The sequence below is a fragment of the Ahaetulla prasina genome, chromosome 8, assembly GCF_028640845.1.
Source record: "Ahaetulla prasina isolate Xishuangbanna chromosome 8, ASM2864084v1, whole genome shotgun sequence".
NCBI classification, from domain to species: domain Eukaryota; kingdom Metazoa; phylum Chordata; class Lepidosauria; order Squamata; family Colubridae; genus Ahaetulla; species Ahaetulla prasina.
In genome coordinates, this window is record NC_080546.1 from 79,744,844 (window position 1) to 79,770,603 (window position 25,760).

Sequence of the window (25,760 nt, forward strand, 5' to 3'; positions counted from 1 at the left end):
ACACAAATGGTTGTAAGTTGAGGAACTACCTGTTTATATATAGCATGCAATATAAACCAGTGGTCATCAACCATGGCAACTTTAAGCCTGACAGTCTTCAACTCCCAGAATTCCCTGGCTGGTGAATTCTGGGAGTTGTTTTTTTTTAATTTGAATTTATATCCCGCCCTTCTCTGAAGACTCAGGGCGGCTTACATTGTGTAAGGCAATAGTCTCATCCATTTGTATATTATATACAAAGTCAACTTGTATTGCCCCACCAACAATCTGGGTCCTCATTTTACCTACCTTATAAAGGATGGGTCAACCTTGGGCCTGGTGGGACTCGAATCTGCAGTAATTGTAATTGCAGGCAGCTGTGTGTTAATAACAGGTTGAGCTACTTCCCAGCCCTTCCCAGAGTTGAAGCCCGCCAGGCTTAAAGTTGCCAAGGTTGGAGCCCCCTGCGCTAACCAATTGTGAAAGAGAGATGTTCTAAAGAATTACACTGACAATTCCTCCTGCCATTCTGGTCCATCTGAAATTAGCAATAGCACTCAGACTTAGATGCCGCTTCACAGTGCTTTGCAGCCCTCTCTAAGCGGTTTACAGAGTCAGCCTATGGCCCCCAACAATCTGGGTCCTCATTTGACCCACCTCGAAAGGATGGAAGACTGAGTCAACCTTGATCTGTCAGAATCGAACTGTCAAACTGCAGGCAGTCGGCAGTCAGGATAATTAGCCTGCACTACTGCAATCTAACCGCTGCGCCGCCACGGCTGGAAGTAGTGATAATGAGCTGTTTGGCATAGGTCACACATTTGCTAGATAATGTTTATTTCAATTTGATCTTTCCAAACACATTTTTTTTTTCCAGGGGAGCTTTAAAACTCCAATGGAAGGGGTGAAAAAAATCATTAACATCCCCCCCATCCCCACCTATGTTCTTTATAAAATTATAAATTAAGCAAAATTATCACAATGAAAGGAATTCACAAATGTGACTAACAAAAGACCAGCAGTGCTTTGTTGTCTGTCCAAGGATTGTGTTCCCTCTAACACTATAGAAACTATTATATATTATGAGGGCTCCTTGGTGCTCCCTGAGCCTGCTTCTTTTCTTGGAGACGTTTCATTATCCTAACTAGGTAACATCATCTGTGCTAGTCATATCCTTAGGACCAGCATGGATGATGTTACCTAGTTAGGGTAATGAAACGTCTCCAAGAAAAGAAGCAGGCTCAGAGAGCACCAGGGAGTCCTCATTTCAACACTGAGATACAAATATTCTCCTTTATTGGTATGGTATGGTATGGTATGGTGTGTTGTGTTGTGTTGTGTTGTGCTGTGCTGTGCTGTGCTATGCTTTTTTTTTTTATTTACATTTATATCCCGCCCTTCTCCGAAGACTCAGGGTGGCTTACAATGTGTAAGGCAATAGTCTCATTCTATTTGTATATTTACAAAGTCAACTTATTGCCCCTCCAACAATCTGGGTCCTCATTTTACCTACTTTATAAAGGATGGGTCAACCTTGGGCCTGGTGGGACTCGAACCTGCAGTAATTGTAATTGCAGGCAGCTGTGTGTTAATAACAGGCTGCATTAGCCTGTTGAGCTACTTCCCAGCCCTTCCCAGAGTTGAAGCCCGCCAGGCTTAAAGTTGCCAAGGTTGGAGCCCCCTGCGCTAACCAATTGTGAAAGAGAGATGTTCTAAAGAATTACACTGACAATTCCTCCTGCCATTCTGGTCCATCTGAAATTAGCAATAGCACTCAGACTTAGATGCCGCTTCACAGTGCTTTGCAGCCCTCTCTAAGCGGTTTACAGAGTCAGCCTATGGCCCCCAACAATCTGGGTCCTCATTTGACCCACCTCGAAAGGATGGAAGACTGAGTCAACCTTGATCTGTCAGAATCGAACTGTCAAACTGCAGGCAGTCGGCAGTCAGGATAATTAGCCTGCACTACTGCAATCTAACCGCTGCGCCGCCACGGCTGGAAGTAGTGATAATGAGCTGTTTGGCATAGGTCACACATTTGCTAGATAATGTTTATTTCAATTTGATCTTTCCAAACACATTTTTTTTTTCCAGGGGAGCTTTAAAACTCCAATGGAAGGGGTGAAAAAAATCATTAACATCCCACCCCCACCCCCCACCTATGTTCTTTATAAAATTATAAATTAAGCAAAATTATCACAATGAAAGGAATTCACAAATGTGACTAACAAAAGACCAGCAGTGCTTTGTCGTCTGTCCAAGGATTGTGTTCCCTCTAACACTATAGAAACTATTATATATTATGAGGGCTCCTTGGTGCTCCCTGAGCCTGCTTCTTTTCTTGGAGACGTTTCATTATCCTAACTAGGTAACATCATCTGTGCTAGTCATATCCTTAGGACCAGCATGGATGATGTTACCTAGTTAGGGTAATGAAACGTCTCCAAGAAAAGAAGCAGGCTCAGAGAGCACCAAGGAGTCCTCATTTCAACACTGAGATACAAATATTCTCCTTTATTGGTATGGTATGGTATGGTATGGTGTGTTGTGTTGTGTTGTGCTGTGCTGTGCTATGCTTTTTTTTTTTTTTTTACATTTATATCCCGCCCTTCTCCGAAGACTCAGGGCGGCTTACAGTGTGTAAGGCAATAGTCTCATTCTATTTGTATATTTTACAAAGTCAACTTATTGCCCCCCCCCAACAATCTGGGTCCTCATTTTACCTACCTTATAAAGGATGGAAGGCTGAGTCAACCTTGGACCTGGTGGGACTAGAACCTGCAGTAATTGCAGGCAGCTGTGTTTTAATAACAGGCTATCTTACAGCCTGAGCCACCATGGCCCTTGCTATGCTATACCATAGCCACCATGCTATGCTATGCTATGTTATGTTGTTATGTTACGTTTTGTTTTGTTTTGTTTTGTTATGTTATGTTATGTTATGTTATGTTATGTTATGTTATGTTATGTTATGTTATGTTATGTTACGTTACGTTACGTTACGTTACGTTACGTTACGTTACGTTACGTTACGTTACGTTACGTTACGTTACGTTACGTTACGTTATTTATGTTATGTTATGTTATGTTATGTTATGTTATGTTATGTTATGTTATTTATGTTATGCTATGCTATGCTATGCTATGTTATGTTGTTCTGTTATGTTCTGTTATGTTATGTTCTGTTACGTTATTTATGTTATGTTATGTTACATTTTGTTTTGTTATGTTATGTTATGTTATGTTATGTTATTTATGTTATGTTATGTTATGTTATGTTATGTTATTTATGTTATGCTATGCTATGCTATGCTATGTTATGTTGTTCTGTTCTGTTCTGTTATGTTATGTTCTGTTACGTTATTTATGTTATGTTATGTTACATTTTGTTTTGTTATGTTATGTTATGTTATGTTATGTTATGCTATGCTATGCTATGCTATGCTATGCTATGCTATGCTATGCTATGCTATGCTATGCTATGCTATGTTGTTATGTTGCATTTTGTTTTGTTATGTTATGTTACTGTTGTAACCGGGCCTGGCCCCCTGCCAGAGAGTGATTCAGAGAGTGAGGGGGAAGGGCCGTCAAGGCTCCCTTCTGCAGGGCCGGCTTCCCTGGCTCAGCTCCAGGAGCCAGAGGCAGGCCAGGTGGAAGAGGTGACAAGGCCTCCGTCTCTTGTATCTCCCCCTGCCCAGGAAACGCTTCCAGACCCAGCTGAGGACAATCAGTCCTGGTTAGATCCCAGGTTTCATAGACAAGAGAAGCAGGGATGGGGCAGGCCTAGAAAGTGCTGAGTCATGGAGTCACACCCCACAGGGTATAAAAGCAGGAGGGGCTGCTATACTGCTTCGTGACGAACAAATCAAACTGCCTAGAGAGAACCTGAGCTGAAGTGCTGTTTATTCCTGATTTCCTGGTTGACACGCCGGCATCAAGAAAGATAACAGAAAAACCTTGGCAGACGCTCGCTGGGTTGCTGCCAGAGCTGATAGCTGCCGTGGACTCAATTGCCGGCTAATTGAGTCATTTCTCGTGCCTCCCGGACTGAGGTGGGGGGACAGAACAGTTACGTTTTGTTGTTATGTTATGTTATGTTATGTTATGTTATGTTATGTTATGTTACGTTACGTTACGTTACGTTACGTTATGTTACGTTGTTATGTTAAGTTATGTTACGTTACATTACGTTACATTATGTTATGTTGTATTTATTTTATTATCATATATCATATCATATCATCATATCATATCCTGCCTGGGTCTTTTCAGAATAAGTGATTCTTTTCATTGTTTTCTCTACGTGACCTATTTCTACCACCCAGGACTCAGTGAAGCAAGAGACAATCTCCGTCATCAATACTGACAAGAATGTTCTGTAGCAGAGCATTTATTTTATCCATGCTAGGGGGAGAACATGGAGTCCTTCACTTACGCAACACCCTACAAGAACATCTAAACAATGACTCACTAAAGACCGAAGGAGACATTCCATCTCAATGGAATGGTTTAGTCTTCTGCTTTGAAGCCTTGAAGGCCTAGAAACATTAGCCAAGCAAGTCCCAGTCATTCAAAGAGCGAGACTTTTTGCCATCTCCAAAACACATGGACAGGAGCTTTGAGTGTGTCACTGCTCTGATTCATCCCAACTTGCCTGGGATGTCTTAATTATTTCAGAGAGAGACCAGGCTAGGGTGTTTTGTGTGCGCTTTTCATTTCCCTGGGGCCAAAATGGAAGTGAGTCACAATCCTATTGGTTTTGCTCTTCACTTAATTTATAGAGAATATAACAGTTGTACTTGTATACACCCCTCTCTCTCTCTCTCTTTCCCTCCCTCCCTCTCTAGCTCTGTTTCTCTCTCTCTTTCTCTCCCTCCCTCTGTCTCTCTTTCCCTCCCTCCCTATCTCCGTTTCTCTCTCTTTCCCTCCCTCTCTTTCTTTCCCTCCCTCTCTCTTTCCCTCCCTCCCTATCTCTGTTTCTCTCTCTCTTTCCCTCCCTCCCTATCTCCGTTTCTCTCTTTCCTTCTCTTTCTCTATCCCTTTCCCTCCCTCCCTATCTCTCTGTTTCTCTCTCTTTCCCTCCCTCCCTCTGTCTCTGTTTCTCTTTCTTTCCCTCCCTCTCTCTTTCTCTCTTTTTCTTTCCCTCCCTCTTTCCCTCTCTCCCTCACTCTTTCTTTCTTTCCCTCCATCCCTCTCATTCTCTCTCTCTCTATCATTCACTCACACACACATACACACCTTTTTTGTGACGTGGGAGAGGGCTGAAGCCAGGAAACATTTGTCTGCTTTGTTGTCTTTACAAAGTTGGTTAAAACTTGAATTCTTCAGAGGGCATTTAGAAATGAGGGGTGGGTGCATTTAATGGCTTGGTGTTGTTTACATTTCATTGTAGAGTTTTAATTTTTCCCCTGTTTTACTGTTGTAAGCAGGGGGTCTGGAATAGTCTGGTGACATAGTAGTCTAATAAATACAGTTGTTTCTTCTCCTCACTCTTCAGGTTAAGCCCCCATACTCAAAAGCCTGAATACTCAAGAGGCCTATTTAGGAGAGGGCCTCCTAGTAACTTGTAGAATTGTTAGATTATCGTGCACGGATTGTCTCTCAAAAGTTTGATAGTCTCCAATGTTAGTAAATTAAACTATGTAGTCGTTTATAAAATACAATAACGTGCTAGAAGTCAATACATTATCTTGTGATTAGACACAATCTTGTGACGTCCTACCAATAATAGCTATCAATAATAGTTGAAATCCTGACAACATTGGATCTTGACCTTGGTAAATCTGGTGCATTTACGACTGTATGGAAAGTGGGATTCAGAATGCTGAAAACCCCACACAGATGGTAAACGAATAAAACTAGAGGATGAAAAAAAGCCAACAAGGCACCTGCTTTTCACATTAGAAGCCAGCCATTGTACAAACATTATACATTTATATTCTGCCAGCAGGTGAATATTTGTAGTTCTCAAGGGCCTAATCTACAGAACTATAAAAATCCTGCAGAAGAACAGAGCAAAAGTCTGTTGCCTTAAAAAAAACAACAAAACAGTGTTTTCATTTTTAAATTAGTCCAATTCAAAGGCAAAACACTGAGTGCTGCTACTTTTAAAAGATAGAAATAGAAATTACAACAGAGAAGGATTCACCAGCTATGTTGATAATACAATACTGCAAACTTTTGCGTACGTAGAATGCTGAATTACAGGTAATATTTGGTTTACAATTGGTTGCTTAGCGACCCTCTGATAGCTGGATCCCCTTGTGCTGATGTATTGCATTTTGAATGGTCGGCAAATGGGCCATATTTACGGCTGTTTGAAGCATCCTGCGGTCATGTGATTGCAATTTATTATTACTTTTTTCCTGGAAACTGGTGTTTACTTCCAGTTTCTGGCAAAAAGAGCCCATGGCAGGCAGTGGGTTCACTTAGTGACTGCCACAAGAAATGGGTCAGTCACATGGATGCTGCAACTTCCTGATATACAACAGAAATTCCAGGATCCATTACTGTCGTTAAATCGAGGACTACCCATAAGCGCTACCAGATATATCTTAAGCCGAACGGTAGATAATTTAAAGTCTGCTATGGCTAAGAAGCAAATAAGCAAAATGTAAGTAATTAACGTTCTAGAAATTTAAGGTAGAAGTATGACTTAAATGGAATGCTTTTTTTTGTTGTTGTTGTAGGTCTTTGTACAGCTGCAAAGAAATTGTGTTGCGAAGAAATACAGCAGGAAGTCTTGGCTTCAGCATAGTGGGAGGTTATGAAGAAAACAGTGGAAACAGGCAGTTCTTTATCAAATCCATTGTGGAAGGGACTCCAGCATATAATGATGGAAGAATCAGGTAATTAATAAAAACATACCGATTAAAAGCGAATTCTGCCATCTCTCTTAGGTGGCAAATTAAGCAAATTAGGCCCATGAAGCGTCTTGCTCTGTACTGTCTATGTTGAAAGCCCTTTTTCCAGGATTGTCTCTCAAAAGTTTGATAGCCTCCAATGTTAGTAAATTAAACTATGTAGTTGTTTATAAAATACAATAACGTGCTAGAAGTCAATACATTATCTTGTGATTAGACACAATCTCGTGACGTCCTACCAATAATAGCTAGCAATAATAGTTGAAATCCTGACAACATTGGATCTTGACCTTGGTAAATCTGGTGCATTTACGACTGTATAGAAAGTGGGATTCAGAATGCTGAATTACAGGTAATATTTGGTTTACAATTGGTTGCTTAGCGACCCTCTGATAGCTGGATCCCCTTGTGCTGATGTATTGCATTTTGAAGGGTCGGCAAATGGGCCATATTTACGGCCGTTTGAAGCATTCTGCGGTCATGTGATTGCAATTTATTATTACTTTTTTCCTGGAAACTGGTGTTTACTTCCAGTTTCTGGCAAAAAGAGCCCATGGCAGGCAGTGGGTTCACTTAGTGACTGCCACAAGAAATGGGTCAGTCACATGGATGCTGCAACTTCCTGATATACAACAGAAATTCCAGGATCCATTACTGTCGTTAAATCGAGGACTACCCATAAGCGCTACCAGATATATCTTAAGCCGAACGGTAGATAATTTAAAGTCTGCTATGGCTAAGAAGCAAATAAGCAAAATGTAAGTAATGAACGTTCTAGAAGTTTGAGGACTTCTGATTTAGGGCAATATAAAAAATGTAAATATTTTTTCTCCAGACCACCAAAAATTTTTCACGGACCACCAGTGGTCCACGGACCATCTGTTGGTGACCGCTGGATTAGAGGGACTGGATCTAAGCACTATTGTTTTCCCAAGGACCCTTCCCTTATTATCTGCACCATTTGTAAAAAGGGAATAATCTATGAACGTATTTAATTCACTGCAAAATTTGTGATCTGATTTAAAGCTATCTATGCCAAGGGTCGGCAAATGGGCCATATTTACGGCCGTTTGAAGCATTCTGCGGTCATGTGATTGCAATTTATTATTACTTTTTGCTGGTAACTGGTGTTTACTTCCAGTTTCTGGCAAAAGAGCCCATGGCAGTGGGTTCACTTAGTGACTGCCACAAGAAATGGGTCAGTCACATGGATGCTGCAACTTCCTGATATACAACAGAAATTCCAGGATCCATTACTGTCGTTAAATCGAGGACTACCCATAAGCGCTACCAGATATATCTTAAGCCGAACGGTAGATAATTTAAAGTCTGCTATGGCTAAGAAGCAAATAAGCAAAATGTAAGTAATGAACGTTCTAGAAGTTTGAGGACTTCTGATTTAGGGCAATATAAAAAATGTAAATATTTTTTCTCCAGACCACCAAAATTTTCTCACAGAACACCAGTAGTCCGCGGACCACCTGTTGGTGACTGCTGGATTAGAGGGACTGGATCTAAGCACTATTGTTTTCCCAAGGACCCTTCCCTTACTATCTGCACCATTTCTAAAAAGGGAATAATCTATGAACATATTTGATTCACTGGAAAATTTGTGATCTGATTTAAAGCTATCTATGCCAAGGGTCGGCAATCTGTGGCTCTGGAGCTGCATGTGGCTCTGTCATCCCTCTGCTGCGGCTCCGTCACCAGTCAGCTCCACAATTGATAGGGCTTTCAGTTAGGATAAGTAGAGGAAAAAGGACGCTGTGCCAGGAGAAGACTCTATGGTGGGGGGAACCGGACTTCCGGTTGGCTCCAGAATTGAACGGGGTGGGGGCTTCTGGTTAGGGCCTTTGTGACTGAGTGTTTAAGGTTGCCGACCCCTGACTGCCTTCTTCTTTGATTATAGAAGTAATTGTTGTCACGCAGTCGAAAATAAATCTGAATAAGAGATCCTACTTAATACTACTTTGCAAATGTTTGGTGTTGTGTACCAAACAAAGAATGGATGGAAATTGTATCTCCTACCCAAAAGGAAATCGTTGCTAGCTATTTTTATCTAGGCTACAGAAATAGTCACGAGAAAGTGAATGTTGATTTTAGTATAAAACGAGTTAACATTTTACCCAGAGCAACTGAATTCTTTTGTAACAACTTGTTTTACTATACATTCATCCTGCTTACCTGAGCCTTTGATCCCTGACACACGTAATTGTGCTAAACCAGACAATTGATACAATAGTTGATAGCGAGGCACATGCATATGGGAGCAAAATAGTGTCCCACTTCCAGGAAGTGTGAGGCACTGAGGCTGAGGGGCGTTGTTTATCTGGGGTGATGCCTCCCCTTGAAAGCAGGATTAGCATTATTGTTATTATTAACTCTTCCAGAAGCCAGTTAAGCTATGAGAACTGTGATATTGTCAGAAGTGCGTTATGCAATTTCAATATAAAATTTATCTTACTGTTGGAACAGGTTGTTCTGTAATTGTTGTTTGAACTGCCAAGAATCTGAAGAGGTGGCAGTTTATGAATGAAATAAATGTGTGAGCTAATTTTGCATCTAGTACAGGGGTAGTCAACCTTTTTATACCTATCGCCCACTTTTGTATCTCTGTTAGTAGTAAAATTTTCTAACCACCCACTGGTTCCACAGTAATGTACCGTGTGTCGTCTGCGCATGCCTCTCGCGCATCGTGGATTGGGCTGGGGGGGGGCCCGCCGGCTACCAGCTCTGCTTGTCTGTTACAGCTGGGTGGTGTGGCGGGAGATGCGTGAGCTATTCTGGGACGAGGCTCTTTTGTTTGAGGTCGCATTATAGCGCCATTTAGTTTCACTTACGTAACGTAAACGAAACTTATGTGCAGGCGATACAAATACTATATTTTCAGAAATTTAAACTGTCATGGGGAATTTTATGAAAACCTAATGAAAATGTTTTTAAATAATGCTATGATTTTTTTTTTAAAAAAAAGTCAATTAAAAAAAAGGAAAAGCGCTTCAGTATTGGACAAAACCCCTACCACCCACCATGAAAGCTGGAACGCCCACTAGTTGGTGGTAGGGACCAGGTTGACTACCACTGCTCTAGTGAATGTTAACGCGTGAGTCCAAGGTTCAGGCACATCTTTGCAATCTCTTTAACTCACTTGGGTGAAGTAGGAAACACATTCTGATGACGCTAAATATCCTGAAATACCAAAACATCGTACGGCGACAGTGCACTTATAGGAAATGAAAATGACTCACCAATGGCTTCAACAAACACTCCCCAAGGAATGATCATGCATCAAAATAGGTTCAACTTTCTACCATGCAATAAAAGAACATCTGAAGTGATTCTTAGGTTGGGTTCCGATGCAAATCTGAGGTGATCAGGTTTGATTAAATACTCTTTGGAAAGCTCCTTAATAAATGTGAGAACTTTGGCAATTCCGGACACCAAACATTTGCAAAATCATCACCCCAAAGGTGCTTTTTGCGAGACTTTCTGGTTTTTCTTTGAAGACGCTTCGCTTCTCATCCAAGAAGCTTCTTCAGCTCTCAAACAAAAACCAGAAAGTCCAGTTGTTGGAGACGACTTCCGGTATCCAGCGGCAACGGACGTCTGGAAGGCTTCTCCTGCCTCCAGCGCCCGAATCCGGCCGCCGCCGAGGCCCTCAGGGGCCAGGTGTTCCGAAAAGGACACCTGCCGCACGGACGGCTCGCCAGGGGTCTCCCAGCCGACATACAGGACTGTGGGGACCGATGCTGGCTGGCGTCCCTAGGCTCAAGGGTTGGAATACAGGCCACAGGCCGCGCCATTATTTTGGTCGCCGCTTTGCGCTGTGACGACACGGGGCATTGATTTATAACTGCAGCAGCCTGGTGGTGAACAGGGCACGGAGAAGAATTGAGGAGGAGAAGGAAGGAATATCGAACGTGAGTGGAGTGCCCGGAGTGCGGGGGTTTTCTCCCTGCGGTTGGAAGGAGCACGAGTTATTCTGGAGAGGAGAACTTAAAATAAGAAGATTACCGGTTTTGTGGAGCTCTGGAGAAGAGGTGATGGAGAAATTTAGGAGGGAAGGTTTGAGGCCCCCTCCTTCTGGGGAACAGTGGTGGCGCCCAGCTTCCGCCTTCACTATGAGAATTTTGATGACATCACTTCTCTCGGCTTCCTGGTTGACTAACTGTACTCTGGACCTGTTCTGTGAGTGCCCCTGGTGGATCCGGAGGAAATTACAAGGATACTGTGCTTGCCTGAGGATTTTAAAATTTTTAAATGGCAAAAGGTCAGAGACCAACTGCTGGAGAAATGGAGAATTTTGGAAAAGTTATCTAATATGGACAAGAAACTGGATGAAATAAGAGCAGAAATTGTGACTATCCAAAAGGATTTAAAGGATACTCAACAAGTTTCAGCAGAAAACAAGCAGAAAGTGGAAGGTTTGAGGGTGAGATGCGGCAGTGCAGAAAAGAGAGGAGACGACAGGCAATGCTGTGCTTGGACCACAGATGGATAAAATGTCTTATTTCCTTAGGTTTCAAAATTTGGAAGAAGTGGACCAAGAAGACTTGAGAGATGTTGTGACTAAATTGTTGGGAGAATTTCTTGGGAGAGGTGTTGATTTCATGAATTGGGATGTGGATCGAGTTTATAGAGTTATTCAATATGCACGCACGCATGCAGTTCTAGAGAGGTTCATGTCAAATTTGTGAGAAGAGAGACGAGAGATGAAATTTTAGAAAACATAGGAGTGGGGCACTGATTTACAGGGGCAGGGAGATAGCCATTCTGAGGCAGATTCCCAGACAGGTACGTGAAAAAGAAAGAAATATTATTTTTGTCAAGCAAATTGTACCAGAAGGAGTGGGCTTCAGATGGCTGATGCCAGAGGGATTGATGATTTTCCGGGAGGGCATTACGAAAAATCAGTACAATTGCGGAGGCTACGGCCTATGTGGAGGAACACAAAGCCCTCCTGGAATCAGATGACCCAGGAATTGAAGAAGGGAGGTTATAGATCATGGGGAGGAAGCGGCTGCTGTTGCGGCCCTGGAGTTGGGTCAGGCTGAACCCAGAGTTCTGAGATCTAAAACTAGGAAGTGATAAAGATATTTGGGATTGTGTTGGTTTTCCTTACTCTCTTTTGTACGATATTCTGTTTATTCTTGACTCTTCTTTATTACGTATTTAAAATTTGTAAACTTAGCTACTTCGTGTTACCTGCTTGCCATATGGCTGTTGTATGTGTTAAAAAATTTGAGTAAAATTCTTATTTTAGATAAGAAAAATGAAAATTTACCATACCTGAAATGTATTTGTATAAACCTTTTTTGACTAATAAAAACTTTTTGAATATCAGAAAGTCCAGTTGCCTCTTGAAAAAGCACCTTTGGGACAACCATGACCTGGATGACTGACAATCTCCATAGACTTTTTTTAAAATAAAGAAAACTCTCTTGGAATTGCAGATGAACCTAACTTCATTTCATTTGCTCCCCCCCCCCTTCCCCCTCCAGGTGTGGCGACATCCTCCTTGCAGTGAACGGCAGGAATATCTCAGGAATGGCGCATGCCTCTTTGGCAAGGATGCTAAAAGAACTGAAGGGGAAACTTACTCTCACTCTTGTATCCTGGCCTGGCACCTTTTTATAAAGATGTGTTTCAACTGGAAACAAATGAATCTCTGTGTACTTTTTTTTTTTTTTTTGAGTAGCAAAGTATCGATGTGCATTATGTAAGTAGAACAGTCTTAAAATGCTCCAAGGTGCATGTTTGGGGAAAAACATGCTCTCTTAAAACTATGAAAAGTTACTGGTGTCATTCAAGGTACACAACTTACTGTGAATATGTTTCATCCCGGTGTTTTTATATCTTATGTTTCACCTGTTCTTTAGATAAAGAAAGAAACAACTTTAGCTAATCTGAAAGTGATTTCAGAAACCTTGAAGTGAGGAAATACTTTTCTTATGATTACACTTGCTTGACAGCATCTATGGAAGACGTAGAAGGCTGGCTGATGAATCTATTAATTTCCCTTTTTGTGCTCAGTAAAAGCAGTCTTTTTTTAAAAAAACATTTTTTTCTTTCCAATACATTATAATTGTGTATTTTATTTCTACTATTAAATTAATTGTAATTTGTAAAGCCAGATTAATTTAATTAAAAAAAGGACAAAAATACTCAATTTTGCATGCATGAAATTTTCTAATTTATGAAATCAACCATTTCTTCCACGTGTTCTGTTTTTCTCAGTGTTTATCCTTCCATTTTGGGTTGGGCTCTTCTAAACCAGCATTCCAATGGCAATGGTAAAGAGCAGTATAAGCAAAGAATAAAGCCAGAAAGTGCCTGGTTTATCTACCACGAGCTACCCACAACTGCATGATCAAATACAGGAGACATTACACCCGGATACTATTGACACAATTCTGGATTTCTAGCCAAGATATGCTAACTTTTTATTTAAAATGTTATTTACTTATCTAAAGAACTTAAATGAAACACTGGTTCATCCTTCAGAAAACAGCCTACTGAGTGCCCGGAAGAACTGCCATGTATGAAATATTTATTTGAATAGGAAAAGCCTTTGTATTACTCCTGCACTTTCCACTTCCATGAATCTTGGATCTCAGTAACCAAACACAACTTTTTGGGAACGTCTTCACTGTTCCAATGGCACAAAGACAAAACAGCCTGCTTTTAACATGAAAAATTTCACTCTTTTATTTTCAAAAACCCAAATTAAACGTATGCTTTTCTACTAACAGAACAAGATTAAGAGCAACATTTTAAGACCCAGAAAAATAATTAGATTTAGAGCAATCTATTTCTGGCATTAATATAAGCAAGTAGGCAAAAATATCGCATGCCTATTCTGCAGGGGCAGCTTCAGTGTTTTCCTGTTCAGAGGCAGGTTCGCCGCCACCCACTTCTTTTCCTTCTTTGCTCTTTTTTGACTTTTTATGTTTATGCCTCCTGTGGCTCTCTCCTTCTTCACTATCATGGCGGCGCCGGCTGTTACTAGGGAGAGAAAAGAGGGGAGGGAAAAAAGTCCCAAAAAATTTAATGGCGTCTCAGATTGAATGCCACCACCCTGCTTCTCAAGTTCTTTGTGTTATAAAACAGGGATCTCTGACCGTGGCAACTTTAAGCCTGGCGGACTTCTGGGAGTTGAAGTCCACCAGGCTTAAAAAGTTGCCAAGGTTGGAGACCTCTGCTATAAAACTAAATTTAGTCTATGCAATGATGTCTTTGAATGAACTTTCCTCATCATCAAATCAAAACCAGAAAGGGGCTGAAGAAAAACTCTGGTATTAAGCTTTCTTTTGGGATTTTCATCTGCCATTGTTTATTTTGAGCAGAGGCTGGCAGCCGTCTGACACCAATAACTATACTTAAAATTAAATACATGTCCCCCAACGAAGAGGCCAGAATTTTTCTACAAAGGGGAAGTTACAGCTTTCACAGGATTTCCATTCACAAAGGTAGACTTGAAATTGTTTTACACCTGAACAGTTGTTTAAATTGTTACGTTCTTGGGAAATTCTTGGGGTTTTTATTTTTCGTTTTTGACTATAAACCAGGGGTCTCCAACCTTGGTCCCTTTAAGACTTGTGGACTTCAACTCCCAGAACTCTAGGAGTTGAAGTCCACAAGTCTTAAAGGGACCAAGGTTGGAGACCCCTGCTATAAACTATAGGTAGTCCTCAACTTACAACAGTCCATTTAGTGACCATTCAAAGTTACGATGACAGTGGAAAAGGTGACTTTTGACCATTTTTCACACTTAACGACCGTTGCAGCATCCTGATGGTCATACGATCAAAATTTGGATGCTGGGCAACTGACTGATATTTATGACGGTTGCAGTGTCCCAGGTTTATGGGATCCCCTTTTTGCGACTTCCCATCAAAGTCAATGGGCAAGGCCAGGTTCACTCAACAACCGTGTTGCTAACTGTTACAGTGATTCACTTAACGAATGTTGGCAAGAAAGGTTGTAAAATGGGGCATAACTCACTCAACAAATGTTTCAGTTAGCAACATAAATTTTGGGCTCTGCTGCGGTCGTAATTGGAGGATCTCACAGGCAGGGTCATAGAACGTGTTGGATTAATCCAATGAGAGTTTTTAAAAGATGATTTTAACAAATGTCTCGCTTAGCAAAAGAAATTCTGGCCTCAATTGTGGTGTTAGCAAAGGGAGGCAAGCAAGTGGAAATGTTTCACTTGGCATATAAGCAAAGGTCATTAAAAAGACTGCCGCTTTATTGCTCAGCCTCTCCTCAGAGACAAGGTCTCTGAGTCCTTCGGGAGATAGGGCGGTATATAAATATGATTAAATAAAAATAAAATAAAAGGTAAAGCAGGGGTTTTAAACTCAAGGCCCGGGGCCCAGCCCACGAGGTGCTTAGATCTGCCACCCTGGAAACAGCGAAGGACCAGCTCGCGGGGCCTCTGCCAGCGAAACAGAGCTCGGGAGAGCTGTCCATTTTTGCTGGCAGAGGGTTGCAGAGGCCATCACAGCCAAAACCGGAGCTTGGGAGCGAGTTTTCGCTGGCAGACCGCTCGGGCTGCCACAGGCGCCCCCAAGATACATGACATCAAGCTGGCCACACCCACCCTTGCCACACACACACACACTCACCCCCCCCCCCAAGGTTAGATGTGGCGCTCAATGAAATAAGAGTTTGACAGCCCTGAGGTAAAGGATTGGGCCCCGATTTTGACATGAACAACAAATGGGCGCTTTTGCAAAGAGTGGCCAAACACTCGCTCTCCCCCCAGCACGGTAGGTCCCATCACTGCTCAGGGATCTTGCCTGCTCTAAATAGCCCACCGAGACAAATGAACCGAACCTTTCGTTAAAAAGTTCCCAGGATCGCACTAAAAAAAGAGATTCTGATTCTAACTTATCACCTACGGATAGATCTCTTTGATTAGATAAAACATTGTACTAACTTTGGGCTTCATTTTTCGCTAGGAGAAAAAAAAGAGAGAGAGGGAGGGAGGTATTACAGGATAGCCAACATTTTTTATTTTAAGCACCACCTATAAAACATCCATTTGATAGCTTAGTAAAGAACTGACCTCCGTGATGATTTGTGTCTCGTCTCTTCTTTCTCTCGGTGTCTCCTTTCTCGGTGCCGCTCTTCTTTCTCTCGACTTGTCCTATGTCGTTCATAGCCTCTCTCTGCATATTCTCTGTATCTGTATCTCTGCTCCTCATCACTAAGAAGAAAAGAGCATTCCTCAAACTAAAGTTAGCAACTCTTGGCTTCTCCCATATACACGGCAGGGAGATGAATAGTTCTTTGCCCCATCTATTCACCCCAGAGCTAGGGTGGGACGTCACTAGCAGCGGTGGCTCTTCCGTCCCAAGGATCAGCCCATAGATTTCCACTGCTCTCCTCTCCTCTGCCTTCTGCACATCAGGCACTGGACCCAGCTGTCTCCCCTCTTCCTCATCAGCCCCTCCAGACCTGGAGGGCTGATGGATGGCCCAGGCTCCGCCTCTGTCTCTGTCTCTCTGACAGCTCCATTCCCTCTTCCCTCTAGGAGCTCTGATTGCCTTCATGCTGCCTGACTCCCATACCACCGCCTCATCTGATTTGGCTGCTGGAGGGGCCGGCTGCCGACAGGCCACAACAAAAAGAAAACTTCCTGGACGTGGCACTCTCCCAAAAGCTAAGGCAGACACCACAAATTGGGCTTTGGGCTTGTCTGGGTTCAAAAGTTAAGGAGAAACAGGTGGACTGGTAGATAGAAAAAAATCCCAAGTTGCATATTATTCTAGCTAGCTGGGAAAAAGTAGACCACAATACAGCTATGAGACCTGCCTCAAGTTTAAGCCTCTAAATAGAAACGATCCTTGGCTCCATTTGTCGGGAAAGGCATTTTTTATTAGAAGTCAGGTGCATCGCAGTAATGCATAGCCAGAACTGAGAATCACGTGCCAAAATCCATAAGACCTACTTTCCCCTCCCTTAACTGCCTCCCATTGCTGACCCCCCAGCCCCCACCCCCATGACCAATCAAGTTGCAGCAAGATGTTTTCAGAACAGTCACTGGTATGCAGGCTGGTATGCAGCTGCATTCTTTTCCCAGCCAGGTGACCTTGAAGCAGCATCTTGGGGAGATACAGCCGTTACTTTCGTTTTCCCCCAAGCATTCTCCCTCCCATCCACCTTCCCCAGAGTTCATGGCAGGCTGTCACCGCATGGTAATGAAGTGCAGAAGCAAGCATAAGGTGGCAGTTGATATCAGCAATGACACACCGGCTTCAGTAGTCCTACCAATAAAATTACACCATGACTCCGCGAAGTCTCCCCAGGTGAACCTGACCTTTTACCAGAGCATAATGTCAATACCTGCTTACAGTGCATGTCATTCATGGAGGTACAACATAATTGTTCTTTTTACTCTTAGACTCAATTTTACATGGCACAGAAAAATTGTTAAAAGACTCATATTCGTTCCAGGGTATCATAACTGAATGATATCTGACTCCCAACTTCCCACTTTCTCGTATTATTCCACAGATGATCATTTTATTAGGCTAAGGGCTCTCTGGCTTTTCACACTGTCATATGACTGTAGTTTTGCTACGGATGTCAGATAATTTAGTCACGTTAAAAGAAAAAAGAAGAAAAAAAATTCTCTTCCCTCCTTTTTGGTTAAGTCTGCAAGCAACACAGCATCTTCCCTAGGCCTGGAAGTCATTAAGGTTCATTTCGGCACCCTTGAATGACCAGATCGTTTTGTGCTTTCAATCAAGGTGCCTAAGGAATAGATGTTAAACTGATCTTTATGCCTAAGACACTGACCCTGTAATTTATAACACAAAACATACAAAGTAGAGAACATTAGTACTAAGCCTCTGTAAGAAAAAACATTATAGCAATATATTTTAAACTCAACCATTAATGCATGTAGCATTTTGGAGCTGAAAAGAAAGAAGGGAATTATTTAAATCCATAAGAACAAACATTATGGTAATATATTTTAAACTCAACCCTTAATGCATGTAGCATTTTGAAGCTGAAAAGAAAGAAGAGAATTATTTAAAATAGCACAAATCTCTTTGTGCAAATGAGGAGAAGAAAAAATAGGTCTCAGTATGAGCATTTTGAAGCGCCGATTCCACTCCTTTCTGCGACTTTAATAAAATTCACCATCTTTGTTCTGAGTCTTGTATGTAGTGTTTATTTTTGCACTTCTGGTTTGAATTTGAGTTAGCTGGCTAGGCTTTTGGAGAGAAAAGAAAAACAAAGGCCAGTCCTTATCCCCTAAGAATATGCAGCTGCATGTGACGTTTGAAATACAATTTTAAAGCAGGCCCTGAACTCTCACTGCAAAGCCTTAGATTAGGTCCCGATACCCACCTATTGAACACACTTGCGGTTGGACTGTGCTCCCGCTCCCGGTCTCTTTCCCGGGTCCGCTCCCGCTCCCTGTCACGATCTCGATCCCGTTCTCGATCTCGATCTCTTTCGCGCTCTCTGTCTTTATCTCTTCTGGAATAATAATCCCACTGTTTGGTTGTGTCCATGAGACTAGTCCATGACGGGGCAGAACCTGTAAGGTGCGGAAAGGTGACTAAAGAAAAAAATTCCAGGATTAGAAAACAAAAAAAGGTTGAAACATTGGAAAAGCGTAAAATGAATCGCACTGGGATTACTCCCCATTTATAAAAGGGAAGCCTAGGCTGTAAGGTTAAAATGTAAAACCCACCTTGAATGGCGGTTGAATAAAGCTTATAAATTAATTGCTTCCCATGCCCAGTTGTGAATTCTACATCCAGTAGCAATTTCAAAAGTAGTGTCAGTATGAGAATCTCTTCCCTTATTTTATGGTATTATATTTAAAACCAACCATTAATGCATGTAGCATTTTGGAGCTGAAAAGAAAGAAGGGAATTATTTAAATCCATAAGAACAAACATTATGGTAATATATTTTAAACTCAACCCTTAATGCATGTAGCATTTTGAAGCTGAAAAGAAAGAAGAGAATTATTTAAAATAGCACAAATCTCTTTACAAATGAGGAGAAGAAAAAATAGGTCTCAGTATGAGCATTTTGAAGCGCCGATTCCACTCCTTTCTGCGACTTTAATAAAATTCACCATCTTTGTTCTGAGTCTTGTATGTAGTGTTTATTTTTGCACTTCTGGTTTGAATTTGAGTTAGCTGGCTAGGCTTTTGGAGAGAAAAGAAAAACAAAGGCCAGTCCTTATCCCCTAAGAATATGCAGCTGCATGTGACGTTTGAAATACAATTTTTAAAGCAGGCCCTGAACTCTCACTGCAAAGCCTTAGATTAGGTCCCGATACCCACCTATTGAACACACTTGCGGTTGGACTGTGCTCCCGCTCCCGGTCTCTTTCCCGGGTCCGCTCCCGCTCCCTGTCACGATCTCGATCCCGTTCTCGATCTCGATCTCTTTCGCGCTCTCTGTCTTTATCTCTTCTGGAATAATAATCCCACTGTTTGGTTGTGTCCATGAGACTAGTCCATGACGGGGCAGAACCTGTAAGGTGCGGAAAGGTGACTAAAGAAAAAAATTCCAGGATTAGAAAACAAAAAAAGGTTGAAACATTGGAAAAGCGTAAAATGAATCGCACTGGGATTACTCCCCATTTATAAAAGGGAAGCCTAGGCTGTAAGGTTAAATTGTAAAACCCACCTTGAATGGCGGGTTGAATAAAGCTTATAAATTAATTGCTTCCCATGCCCAGTTGTGAATTCTACATCCAGTAGCAATTTCAAAAGTAGTGTCAGTATGAGAATCTCTTCCCTTATTTTATGGTATTATATTTAAAAGTCACGTTTGTGTTCTTTTGTAATTGCAGCTGTGCTTATTTACTTTCTTTTTACATTGTTTTTCTGAATTTTAGAAAGACAAAGAAAGAGGCCCAGATACCTGCAAAATGTTCCAAGTTTGGCAGATGTGTTTAACGTGCTCCAAACTAAAAACAAAACATTGTATATTCTGGAGTTTCGACCTAAGCCAAGGATAAAATTGTGGGGGGGTAGGGCTATTTCATGTGGTTTCGAATATTTTGACATCTGTAAATTAGCATCTGTCGGTTAGACAGGAAGACAAGAGAGAACCTTACAGTTCATAAACTGCCCACGTTACTAGAACTGACTAAGGGGAGACAGTGAGAGCAAGGATGAGGAAGACCCAAATTAGGAACACATTTAAAGAGACAGGCATTTTGAAAATAAGGCCCACCGTTGCCCGCCTGGAAAGCAAATTTGCTGCTGAATTTAAAAAAAAAATATGGCATGGAATAATTGTAATTCCCAGACTGCCATGTAATAGCACTGGGTTCTTGTAGTGAGGCGCCCACCCCACCCCAACCGCTAAATACAATAGCAAAAGGGTGCATTTCAAGCAAATCTGAAGCCAAGGATTCAAAGGGTGTTAATTTTATAGTTGCTTGTGGCCTGTGAAACTATTTTTTGTAACTGAATGCAGCTTTGAAGCGGGTTGTACAGACAGGGTTGTACATAAAGGATGTTCATCTGTTTCTTCCATTATTTGCTACGGGAACTTTGAAAACCCTTCATTTTTTTTTAAAAAAATGAAAATATTCCTTGACAATTTTTTATGAGGTAATAGTGATGGGTACCACTCAACGGAAATGATCCTCTCGCCTTGTTATGTTGTTTTAGGACAAAAAAACCCAGATATTTATTTTGATTTCTCCCTGTGCCCTATAGAAGAAACTTGATTTGTTTGTTTTGGTTTCTCCTGCCAGAACACACTTTGTTCAAAATATTCCAAGTTCTCTTACTCACATTTAGACTAAAACAGGGGTTTTTTTCCCCATTCAGTACTCACCTAAACCAATTTACTAGGCACTGAGCACTTAAAACCAAACCAACACACTAATAAAGAGAGGCTCTAATCTCTAAATCCTGAAAATGTATAAATATGTGGAAAAAGTTACATCAAGCATCACATTTGTTAATTTTGGCCTTACAGATAGTCCTTGACTTACAACTGTTCCTTTAACAACAGTTCAATGTGACAACGACTCCTGAAAAAATGATTTACAACCTGTCCCCAAAGTTATGACCACTGCACCACCACCCATGGTCCACTGCACCACCACCACTGCACCACCACCCATGGTCCACGTTATTGCAATTTTATTTATTTTATTTTTGTCACAACAATATACATAAGCATCACACAAAATGATTATATAGTATATAATCATATATATGAGGAAATATAAGGAAGTATAAGTATAAGTATAAGAATATATATATATATATATATATGAAAAAAAACAATAGGGCAGGAACGATAGGCACATTTGTTCTGGTGCTTGGCAATTGGTTAGCATTTATGATGGTTGCAGTGTCTTGATGTCACGTGATCACAGTTTCTGACATTCCCAGCTGGCTTCCAACAAGCCAAGTCAATTTAGGAAGCCAGATTCACTTAATGACCACAATTCATGTAATGACTATATAATAAAAATGGTTATAAAATTGGGTCTGGTCATATGATGAGTCCTTTTACAACCACGCTGACTTACGACAGAAATTCCATTCCATTCCATTCGAGCACCCATGATTCTGGAAGACAAGCTGTTCCACTGATTCACTGTTCTCATTGTCAGAAAAACTCTCCTTACTTCTCGCTTGGATCTCTTTTTAAAAAGCTTCCATCCTTCGCTTCTTGTCTTGGCCTCTGCTGCTTTGGAGAATAGATTGACCTCTCTTCTTTGTGACAGCCCTCAAGGGCTGGAAGGCAGTGCTCATACCCGCCCCATTCCTTTTCTTTTATAGGCTAAAGACATTCCTAGCACCCTAAGCATCGATCTATAAAATATGGATTGAAGATCTTTGTTCTAAATGGTATGGAGTCAGACTGCTCAAGGTAGTATGACTGAATTCGTCTGGCAACTATCCAAAAACAAAACGGAGTAGCAAAGTATTTTTTTCAAAAATGTGAGTAGGCTCAGGATGTGCTGACGATGATACTGGTTCCACTTTGTTTTTGTTTTTCCATGTAACATTCAACATTTATTGGAAAACAGAAAACCTAAAATCCAAAGGCAAGATGTGCCCCCAATCCCCTGGCCTTTCTAAAGCATCTAAAGATCTAAAAATCCAGCTCTGCCATCTAACTTGAAGCTCATAGGGGAACATTAATCCATGGGGCTGATTAGCACCACTGAATGCTCTTACCCCTGCCTTTTAATATTGAAATTTACTATCACTGCTTCTATTTTCCATTTTTTTACATTCATTTTGCGTTTTTAACATTTTAACTGCACATAGCCCCGAGTTCTTCTGTGACTTTTACATTTTTTAAAGCTTTTAAATTTGATAAAATAATTTCAGGAAAAAAAATGTAATTAACTATTTATATCAGGAGTCTCCAACCTTGGCAACTTTAAGCCTGGAGGACTTCAACTCCCAGAATTCCCCAGCCAGTCTGTCAGGCTTAAAGTTACCATGGTTGGTGACTATTAGTTTATATTGCATGCTATAAATATACAGGTAGTTCCTCAACTTACAACCATTTGTGTAAACGATCCAGAATTATGACAGCCTTAGAAATGGTACTTTGCAACCTGCTGCACGTTGCCTCAAATTGCATCCTTACCCCCACAGTCCCGTGATTGTGATCTGGGAGCTTGGCAACCTGTTTCAATTTATGCTACCTTCCCCGCCAGCTTCCCACCGGAGAGTCAATCTGCGAGATTGAACGACCTGCTAAGATTGCTTAACGACCACATCTGGAAGCACGGGGATGGCTGCTGTTGAGAAAAGCAGTCACGTGGCACCTTAACTACCGCTTTGCTCAACAACTGAGATTCCGATAGTAAGAATGGATGTAAGTCGAGGAAGGACTACATGTATTTTCAGTTAACTGGTTCTCCCCATGCCTCCCAGCCTCACAATAGGGCAGGAGACTGGTGCCTGCCAATGCAAGCTTGACAAATCAAAGATGCCACCTGTAAATAGCAAGACTTAGGAAATCAACAATATATTATTAGGTTATTAGTTTTCCTGTAGGCAAGAGGGAATTTAATATATGAAAATATAGCAAGCTAAGCGACATTTTCAAGCAGTGAACTGAAGACACTTACCACCACCGTATGGAAACGCACGAGCAGAGCGGCTATCATAACCAGAGGAATGTCCACTGTTGGGAAATAAATATAAATCAAGCCTCTTTCATATTTAAGGTTCTGTTCAAATTAACCAATTTCTATTGCATTTCAGGTCTAGTTGCTGAACCGTGCCTTTGTTCGCAAGCCTAGAAAATGATTAATCATATATATGCTGTATTAAATCAGTATGGGCTGCCCCCATTAACTGGATGGCAGTGCTCTGAACACGCTATGCCTTTGGCTCTGCAGGAATAAATGAAGGCAATTAGCTACCTGGTCCATCTTTGCATATTAGCTTCCTGGTCCATCTTTGCCTGTAGGTGTATCAATGTCTTCTATGCTCCCTATCATTTTCTTCATAAAAGGAGTCAGGATCGGAAGGAAGGAAGTCTGTTTGGGTCCTTCAATGCACAGCCTCGTTGTTATTTTTGCACCCCTCTACACATTCTGCAACAGAAAGCCTTGGGAAACTACTTTAAGGCAAGCAACAGACCCAATTCTCTGCTTTTTGTTCATACTCGAACATGGATGAATTCACCTTTCACCTATCAGTTCAATGTTCCTACAAATACCCCTGCCTTGCTTTGTTCATATCCTGCCTTCCCATCTTACAGATTGTTGTGACCCAGGCCCAAGTAGGTAGTAGGAAACTCAGTCAGTGTAAAAACAAAAAAACTTTATTAGAACAGCTGAGAATTAACTCATTCTCAGCGTAGTTCAACTAAACTAAAGCAAATTCCTCCCAACACAATTCCTCAGTCCTATCACCAACCTTGGTCCAATTAGGCAAACTGCCAAAGGCCTTTCTTGGCAGAAGTTCAGAAGACGAAACAAATGCAACAAGACAAAGCTATCAACGTTGTTTTCCGACAAAGAGCCCAAACGCCGTGACTGGTCTTTTAAGCCTTATGGGAGGGGCCAATCATCTCTTAGCCCTACTCCTGAGTCATTCTCTTTGCTTTAGCTGCTCTGTCCTTCTGGCAGCTCTTCTCACGCGTGCATTAGGAACAGGCTCCTCCTGTAACTCTGCCTCACTACTGTCAGCCTCTGGAATCCACACTTCATTCCCCGTTGACCCTGGCCCCACCTCTGCCTCTGATGCAGATCCCTCATCCGGACCTTCCCCAGCCTCCAGGACTGGCCCACGCTCTTCCTCAGCCTCATCGCTGTCTGACTCCATTGCCAGCTCCGCAGGCTGCTGGCGGACCACAACACAGATCAGCCAGCTATACTAGGAAGGCGTCACCAGACAAAACGGTTCTCTACATGGTAGAGAACATGGGAAAGGAAAAGGTTCTTCGATTAGAAAACTTTTCATGTCAAGGACTGAACAATGAATCTTGCCTAATACAATTCAGCCAGTTGGTGAGGTGGGGAAGGCCAAATCTAATCCTACCACTGCTAAAACAAAGAAAAGCTTTGATTCAGATCACGATTAATATATGTAGTTTGGGTTAAACCTTTTCACCCACTGGCTGTTTTTATTTATTCATTTATTCTAGGAGGTATCATAAAACTATATTAAATAATAAATTACATTAAATCATAAAATAAATCAATCAATCAATCATTGATTCTGGGTGCTTGGCAACTGGCCCACACTTACAACTATTTGCAGCATCCTGTGGTCACATGACTGCAATTTAAAAACAAGAGTTGGAAGGGACCTTGGAAGTCATCTAGTCCAACCCCCTGCTCACGCAGGAGACCTGTACTAGGGATTCGAACTGCCAAACTGCCGACCTTTCTGATCAACAAGCTCAGTGTCTTATTTATGACATTTTTACCAGAATCTGGCATTTATTTCTGGTTTCCAGCAAAACACACTCCATAATGTTTTAGCTATGGGTTCGCTTTATGACCACTGCGTTTACTTAATGACTGTGACAAGAAAGGTCGTAAAATCGGGTGTGGTCACATGACGACCTGATTTATGACTGCCATGTACTTAAGAGCGTCAAGCTTTCTACCAGAAACAATCCAGAGACCTTCCAGGAAAATAACAATAAAAAGCCCCACAGACATCTAGTGCCCAGATTACATTTTCTTGAATCAGAAATTTACAATGATTAAAAAAAATACTGTATATATATGGCAGATTGTTACTATCTTGTCTAGCCCTGTTCCAAAGCTTTAACTAATGACAGGGAAACCAAAAGCATAAGAGTTCAAGGTTCTGGTTACCACCTTTAAAGCGCTCCATGGCTTAGGGCCCGGGTACTTACGGGACCGCCTGCTGTTACCCTATGCCTCCCACCGACCTGTACGCTCACAGAGAGAGGGACTTCTCAGGGTGCCGTCCACCAAGCAATGCTGGCTGGCGGCCCACAGGAGAAGGGTCTCTGTAGGAGCACCTACCCTCTGGAACGAACTTCCCCCTGGTTTGCGCCAACTATCTGACCTTCCGCCGTGAATTAAAAACGTATTTATTTATCCAAGCGGGACTGGCTTGATTTTTAAATTTTTCAAATTTTTAAATTTTTAGTAATTTTATATGGGGCATTTTAGGCTGGGTCAATTTGACGGTTTTAATTTGGCCATTATTGAATATGTATTTTAATTGATATTTTAATTTTGTATATTTAACTGTTTTAATCTTGGCTGTACACCGCCCTGAGTCCTTCGGGAGAAGGGCGGTATAAAAATTTAAATAAATAAATAAATAAATAAATAATAAATAAATAAATAAATAAATAAGAGTTGCTCAACTAATATCTAACTTCAGACTTCAAATCTTATTTGCTCTCCCCAATGGTTTTATCTTTACTGTCCGTATCCCAGTCATTTCTACA

At 41.4% G+C, this 25,760-nt stretch overlaps 2 protein-coding genes across 13 annotated transcripts in view; one reads left to right on the forward strand and one right to left on the reverse strand.

The window, feature by feature from the left end:
* LNX1 (ligand of numb-protein X 1) overlaps window positions 1-13,406 on the forward strand; it is a 243,154-nt gene extending 229,748 nt beyond the window's left edge. For all 4 annotated transcript variants that reach the window (XM_058192238.1, XM_058192237.1, XM_058192240.1 and 1 more), the window contains 2 exons: window positions 6,669-6,827; window positions 12,344-13,406. In XM_058192238.1, the coding sequence (XP_058048221.1) occupies window positions 6,669-6,827; window positions 12,344-12,479 (295 nt within the window). In that variant the 3' untranslated portion in view covers window positions 12,480-13,406. The remainder of the gene's footprint in view (window positions 1-6,668; window positions 6,828-12,343) is intronic.
* A 118-nt stretch (window positions 13,407-13,524) lies between these two features.
* The window catches only part of FIP1L1 (factor interacting with PAPOLA and CPSF1), a 41,303-nt gene continuing 29,067 nt past the window's right edge, over window positions 13,525-25,760 (reverse strand). For 3 of the 9 annotated variants that reach the window (XM_058192249.1, XM_058192248.1, XM_058192243.1), the window contains 2 exons: window positions 22,945-23,000; window positions 19,051-19,376 (listed from right to left, as the gene is read on the reverse strand). In XM_058192249.1, the coding sequence (XP_058048232.1) occupies window positions 19,066-19,376; window positions 22,945-23,000 (367 nt within the window). In that variant the 3' untranslated portion in view covers window positions 19,051-19,065. Of the gene's footprint in view, window positions 13,848-15,915; window positions 16,057-16,264; window positions 16,274-19,050; window positions 19,377-22,944; window positions 23,001-25,760 lie in introns of those variants that run through there. The other 6 variants (XM_058192252.1, XM_058192250.1, XM_058192253.1 and 3 more) reach the window with 3 other exon arrangements.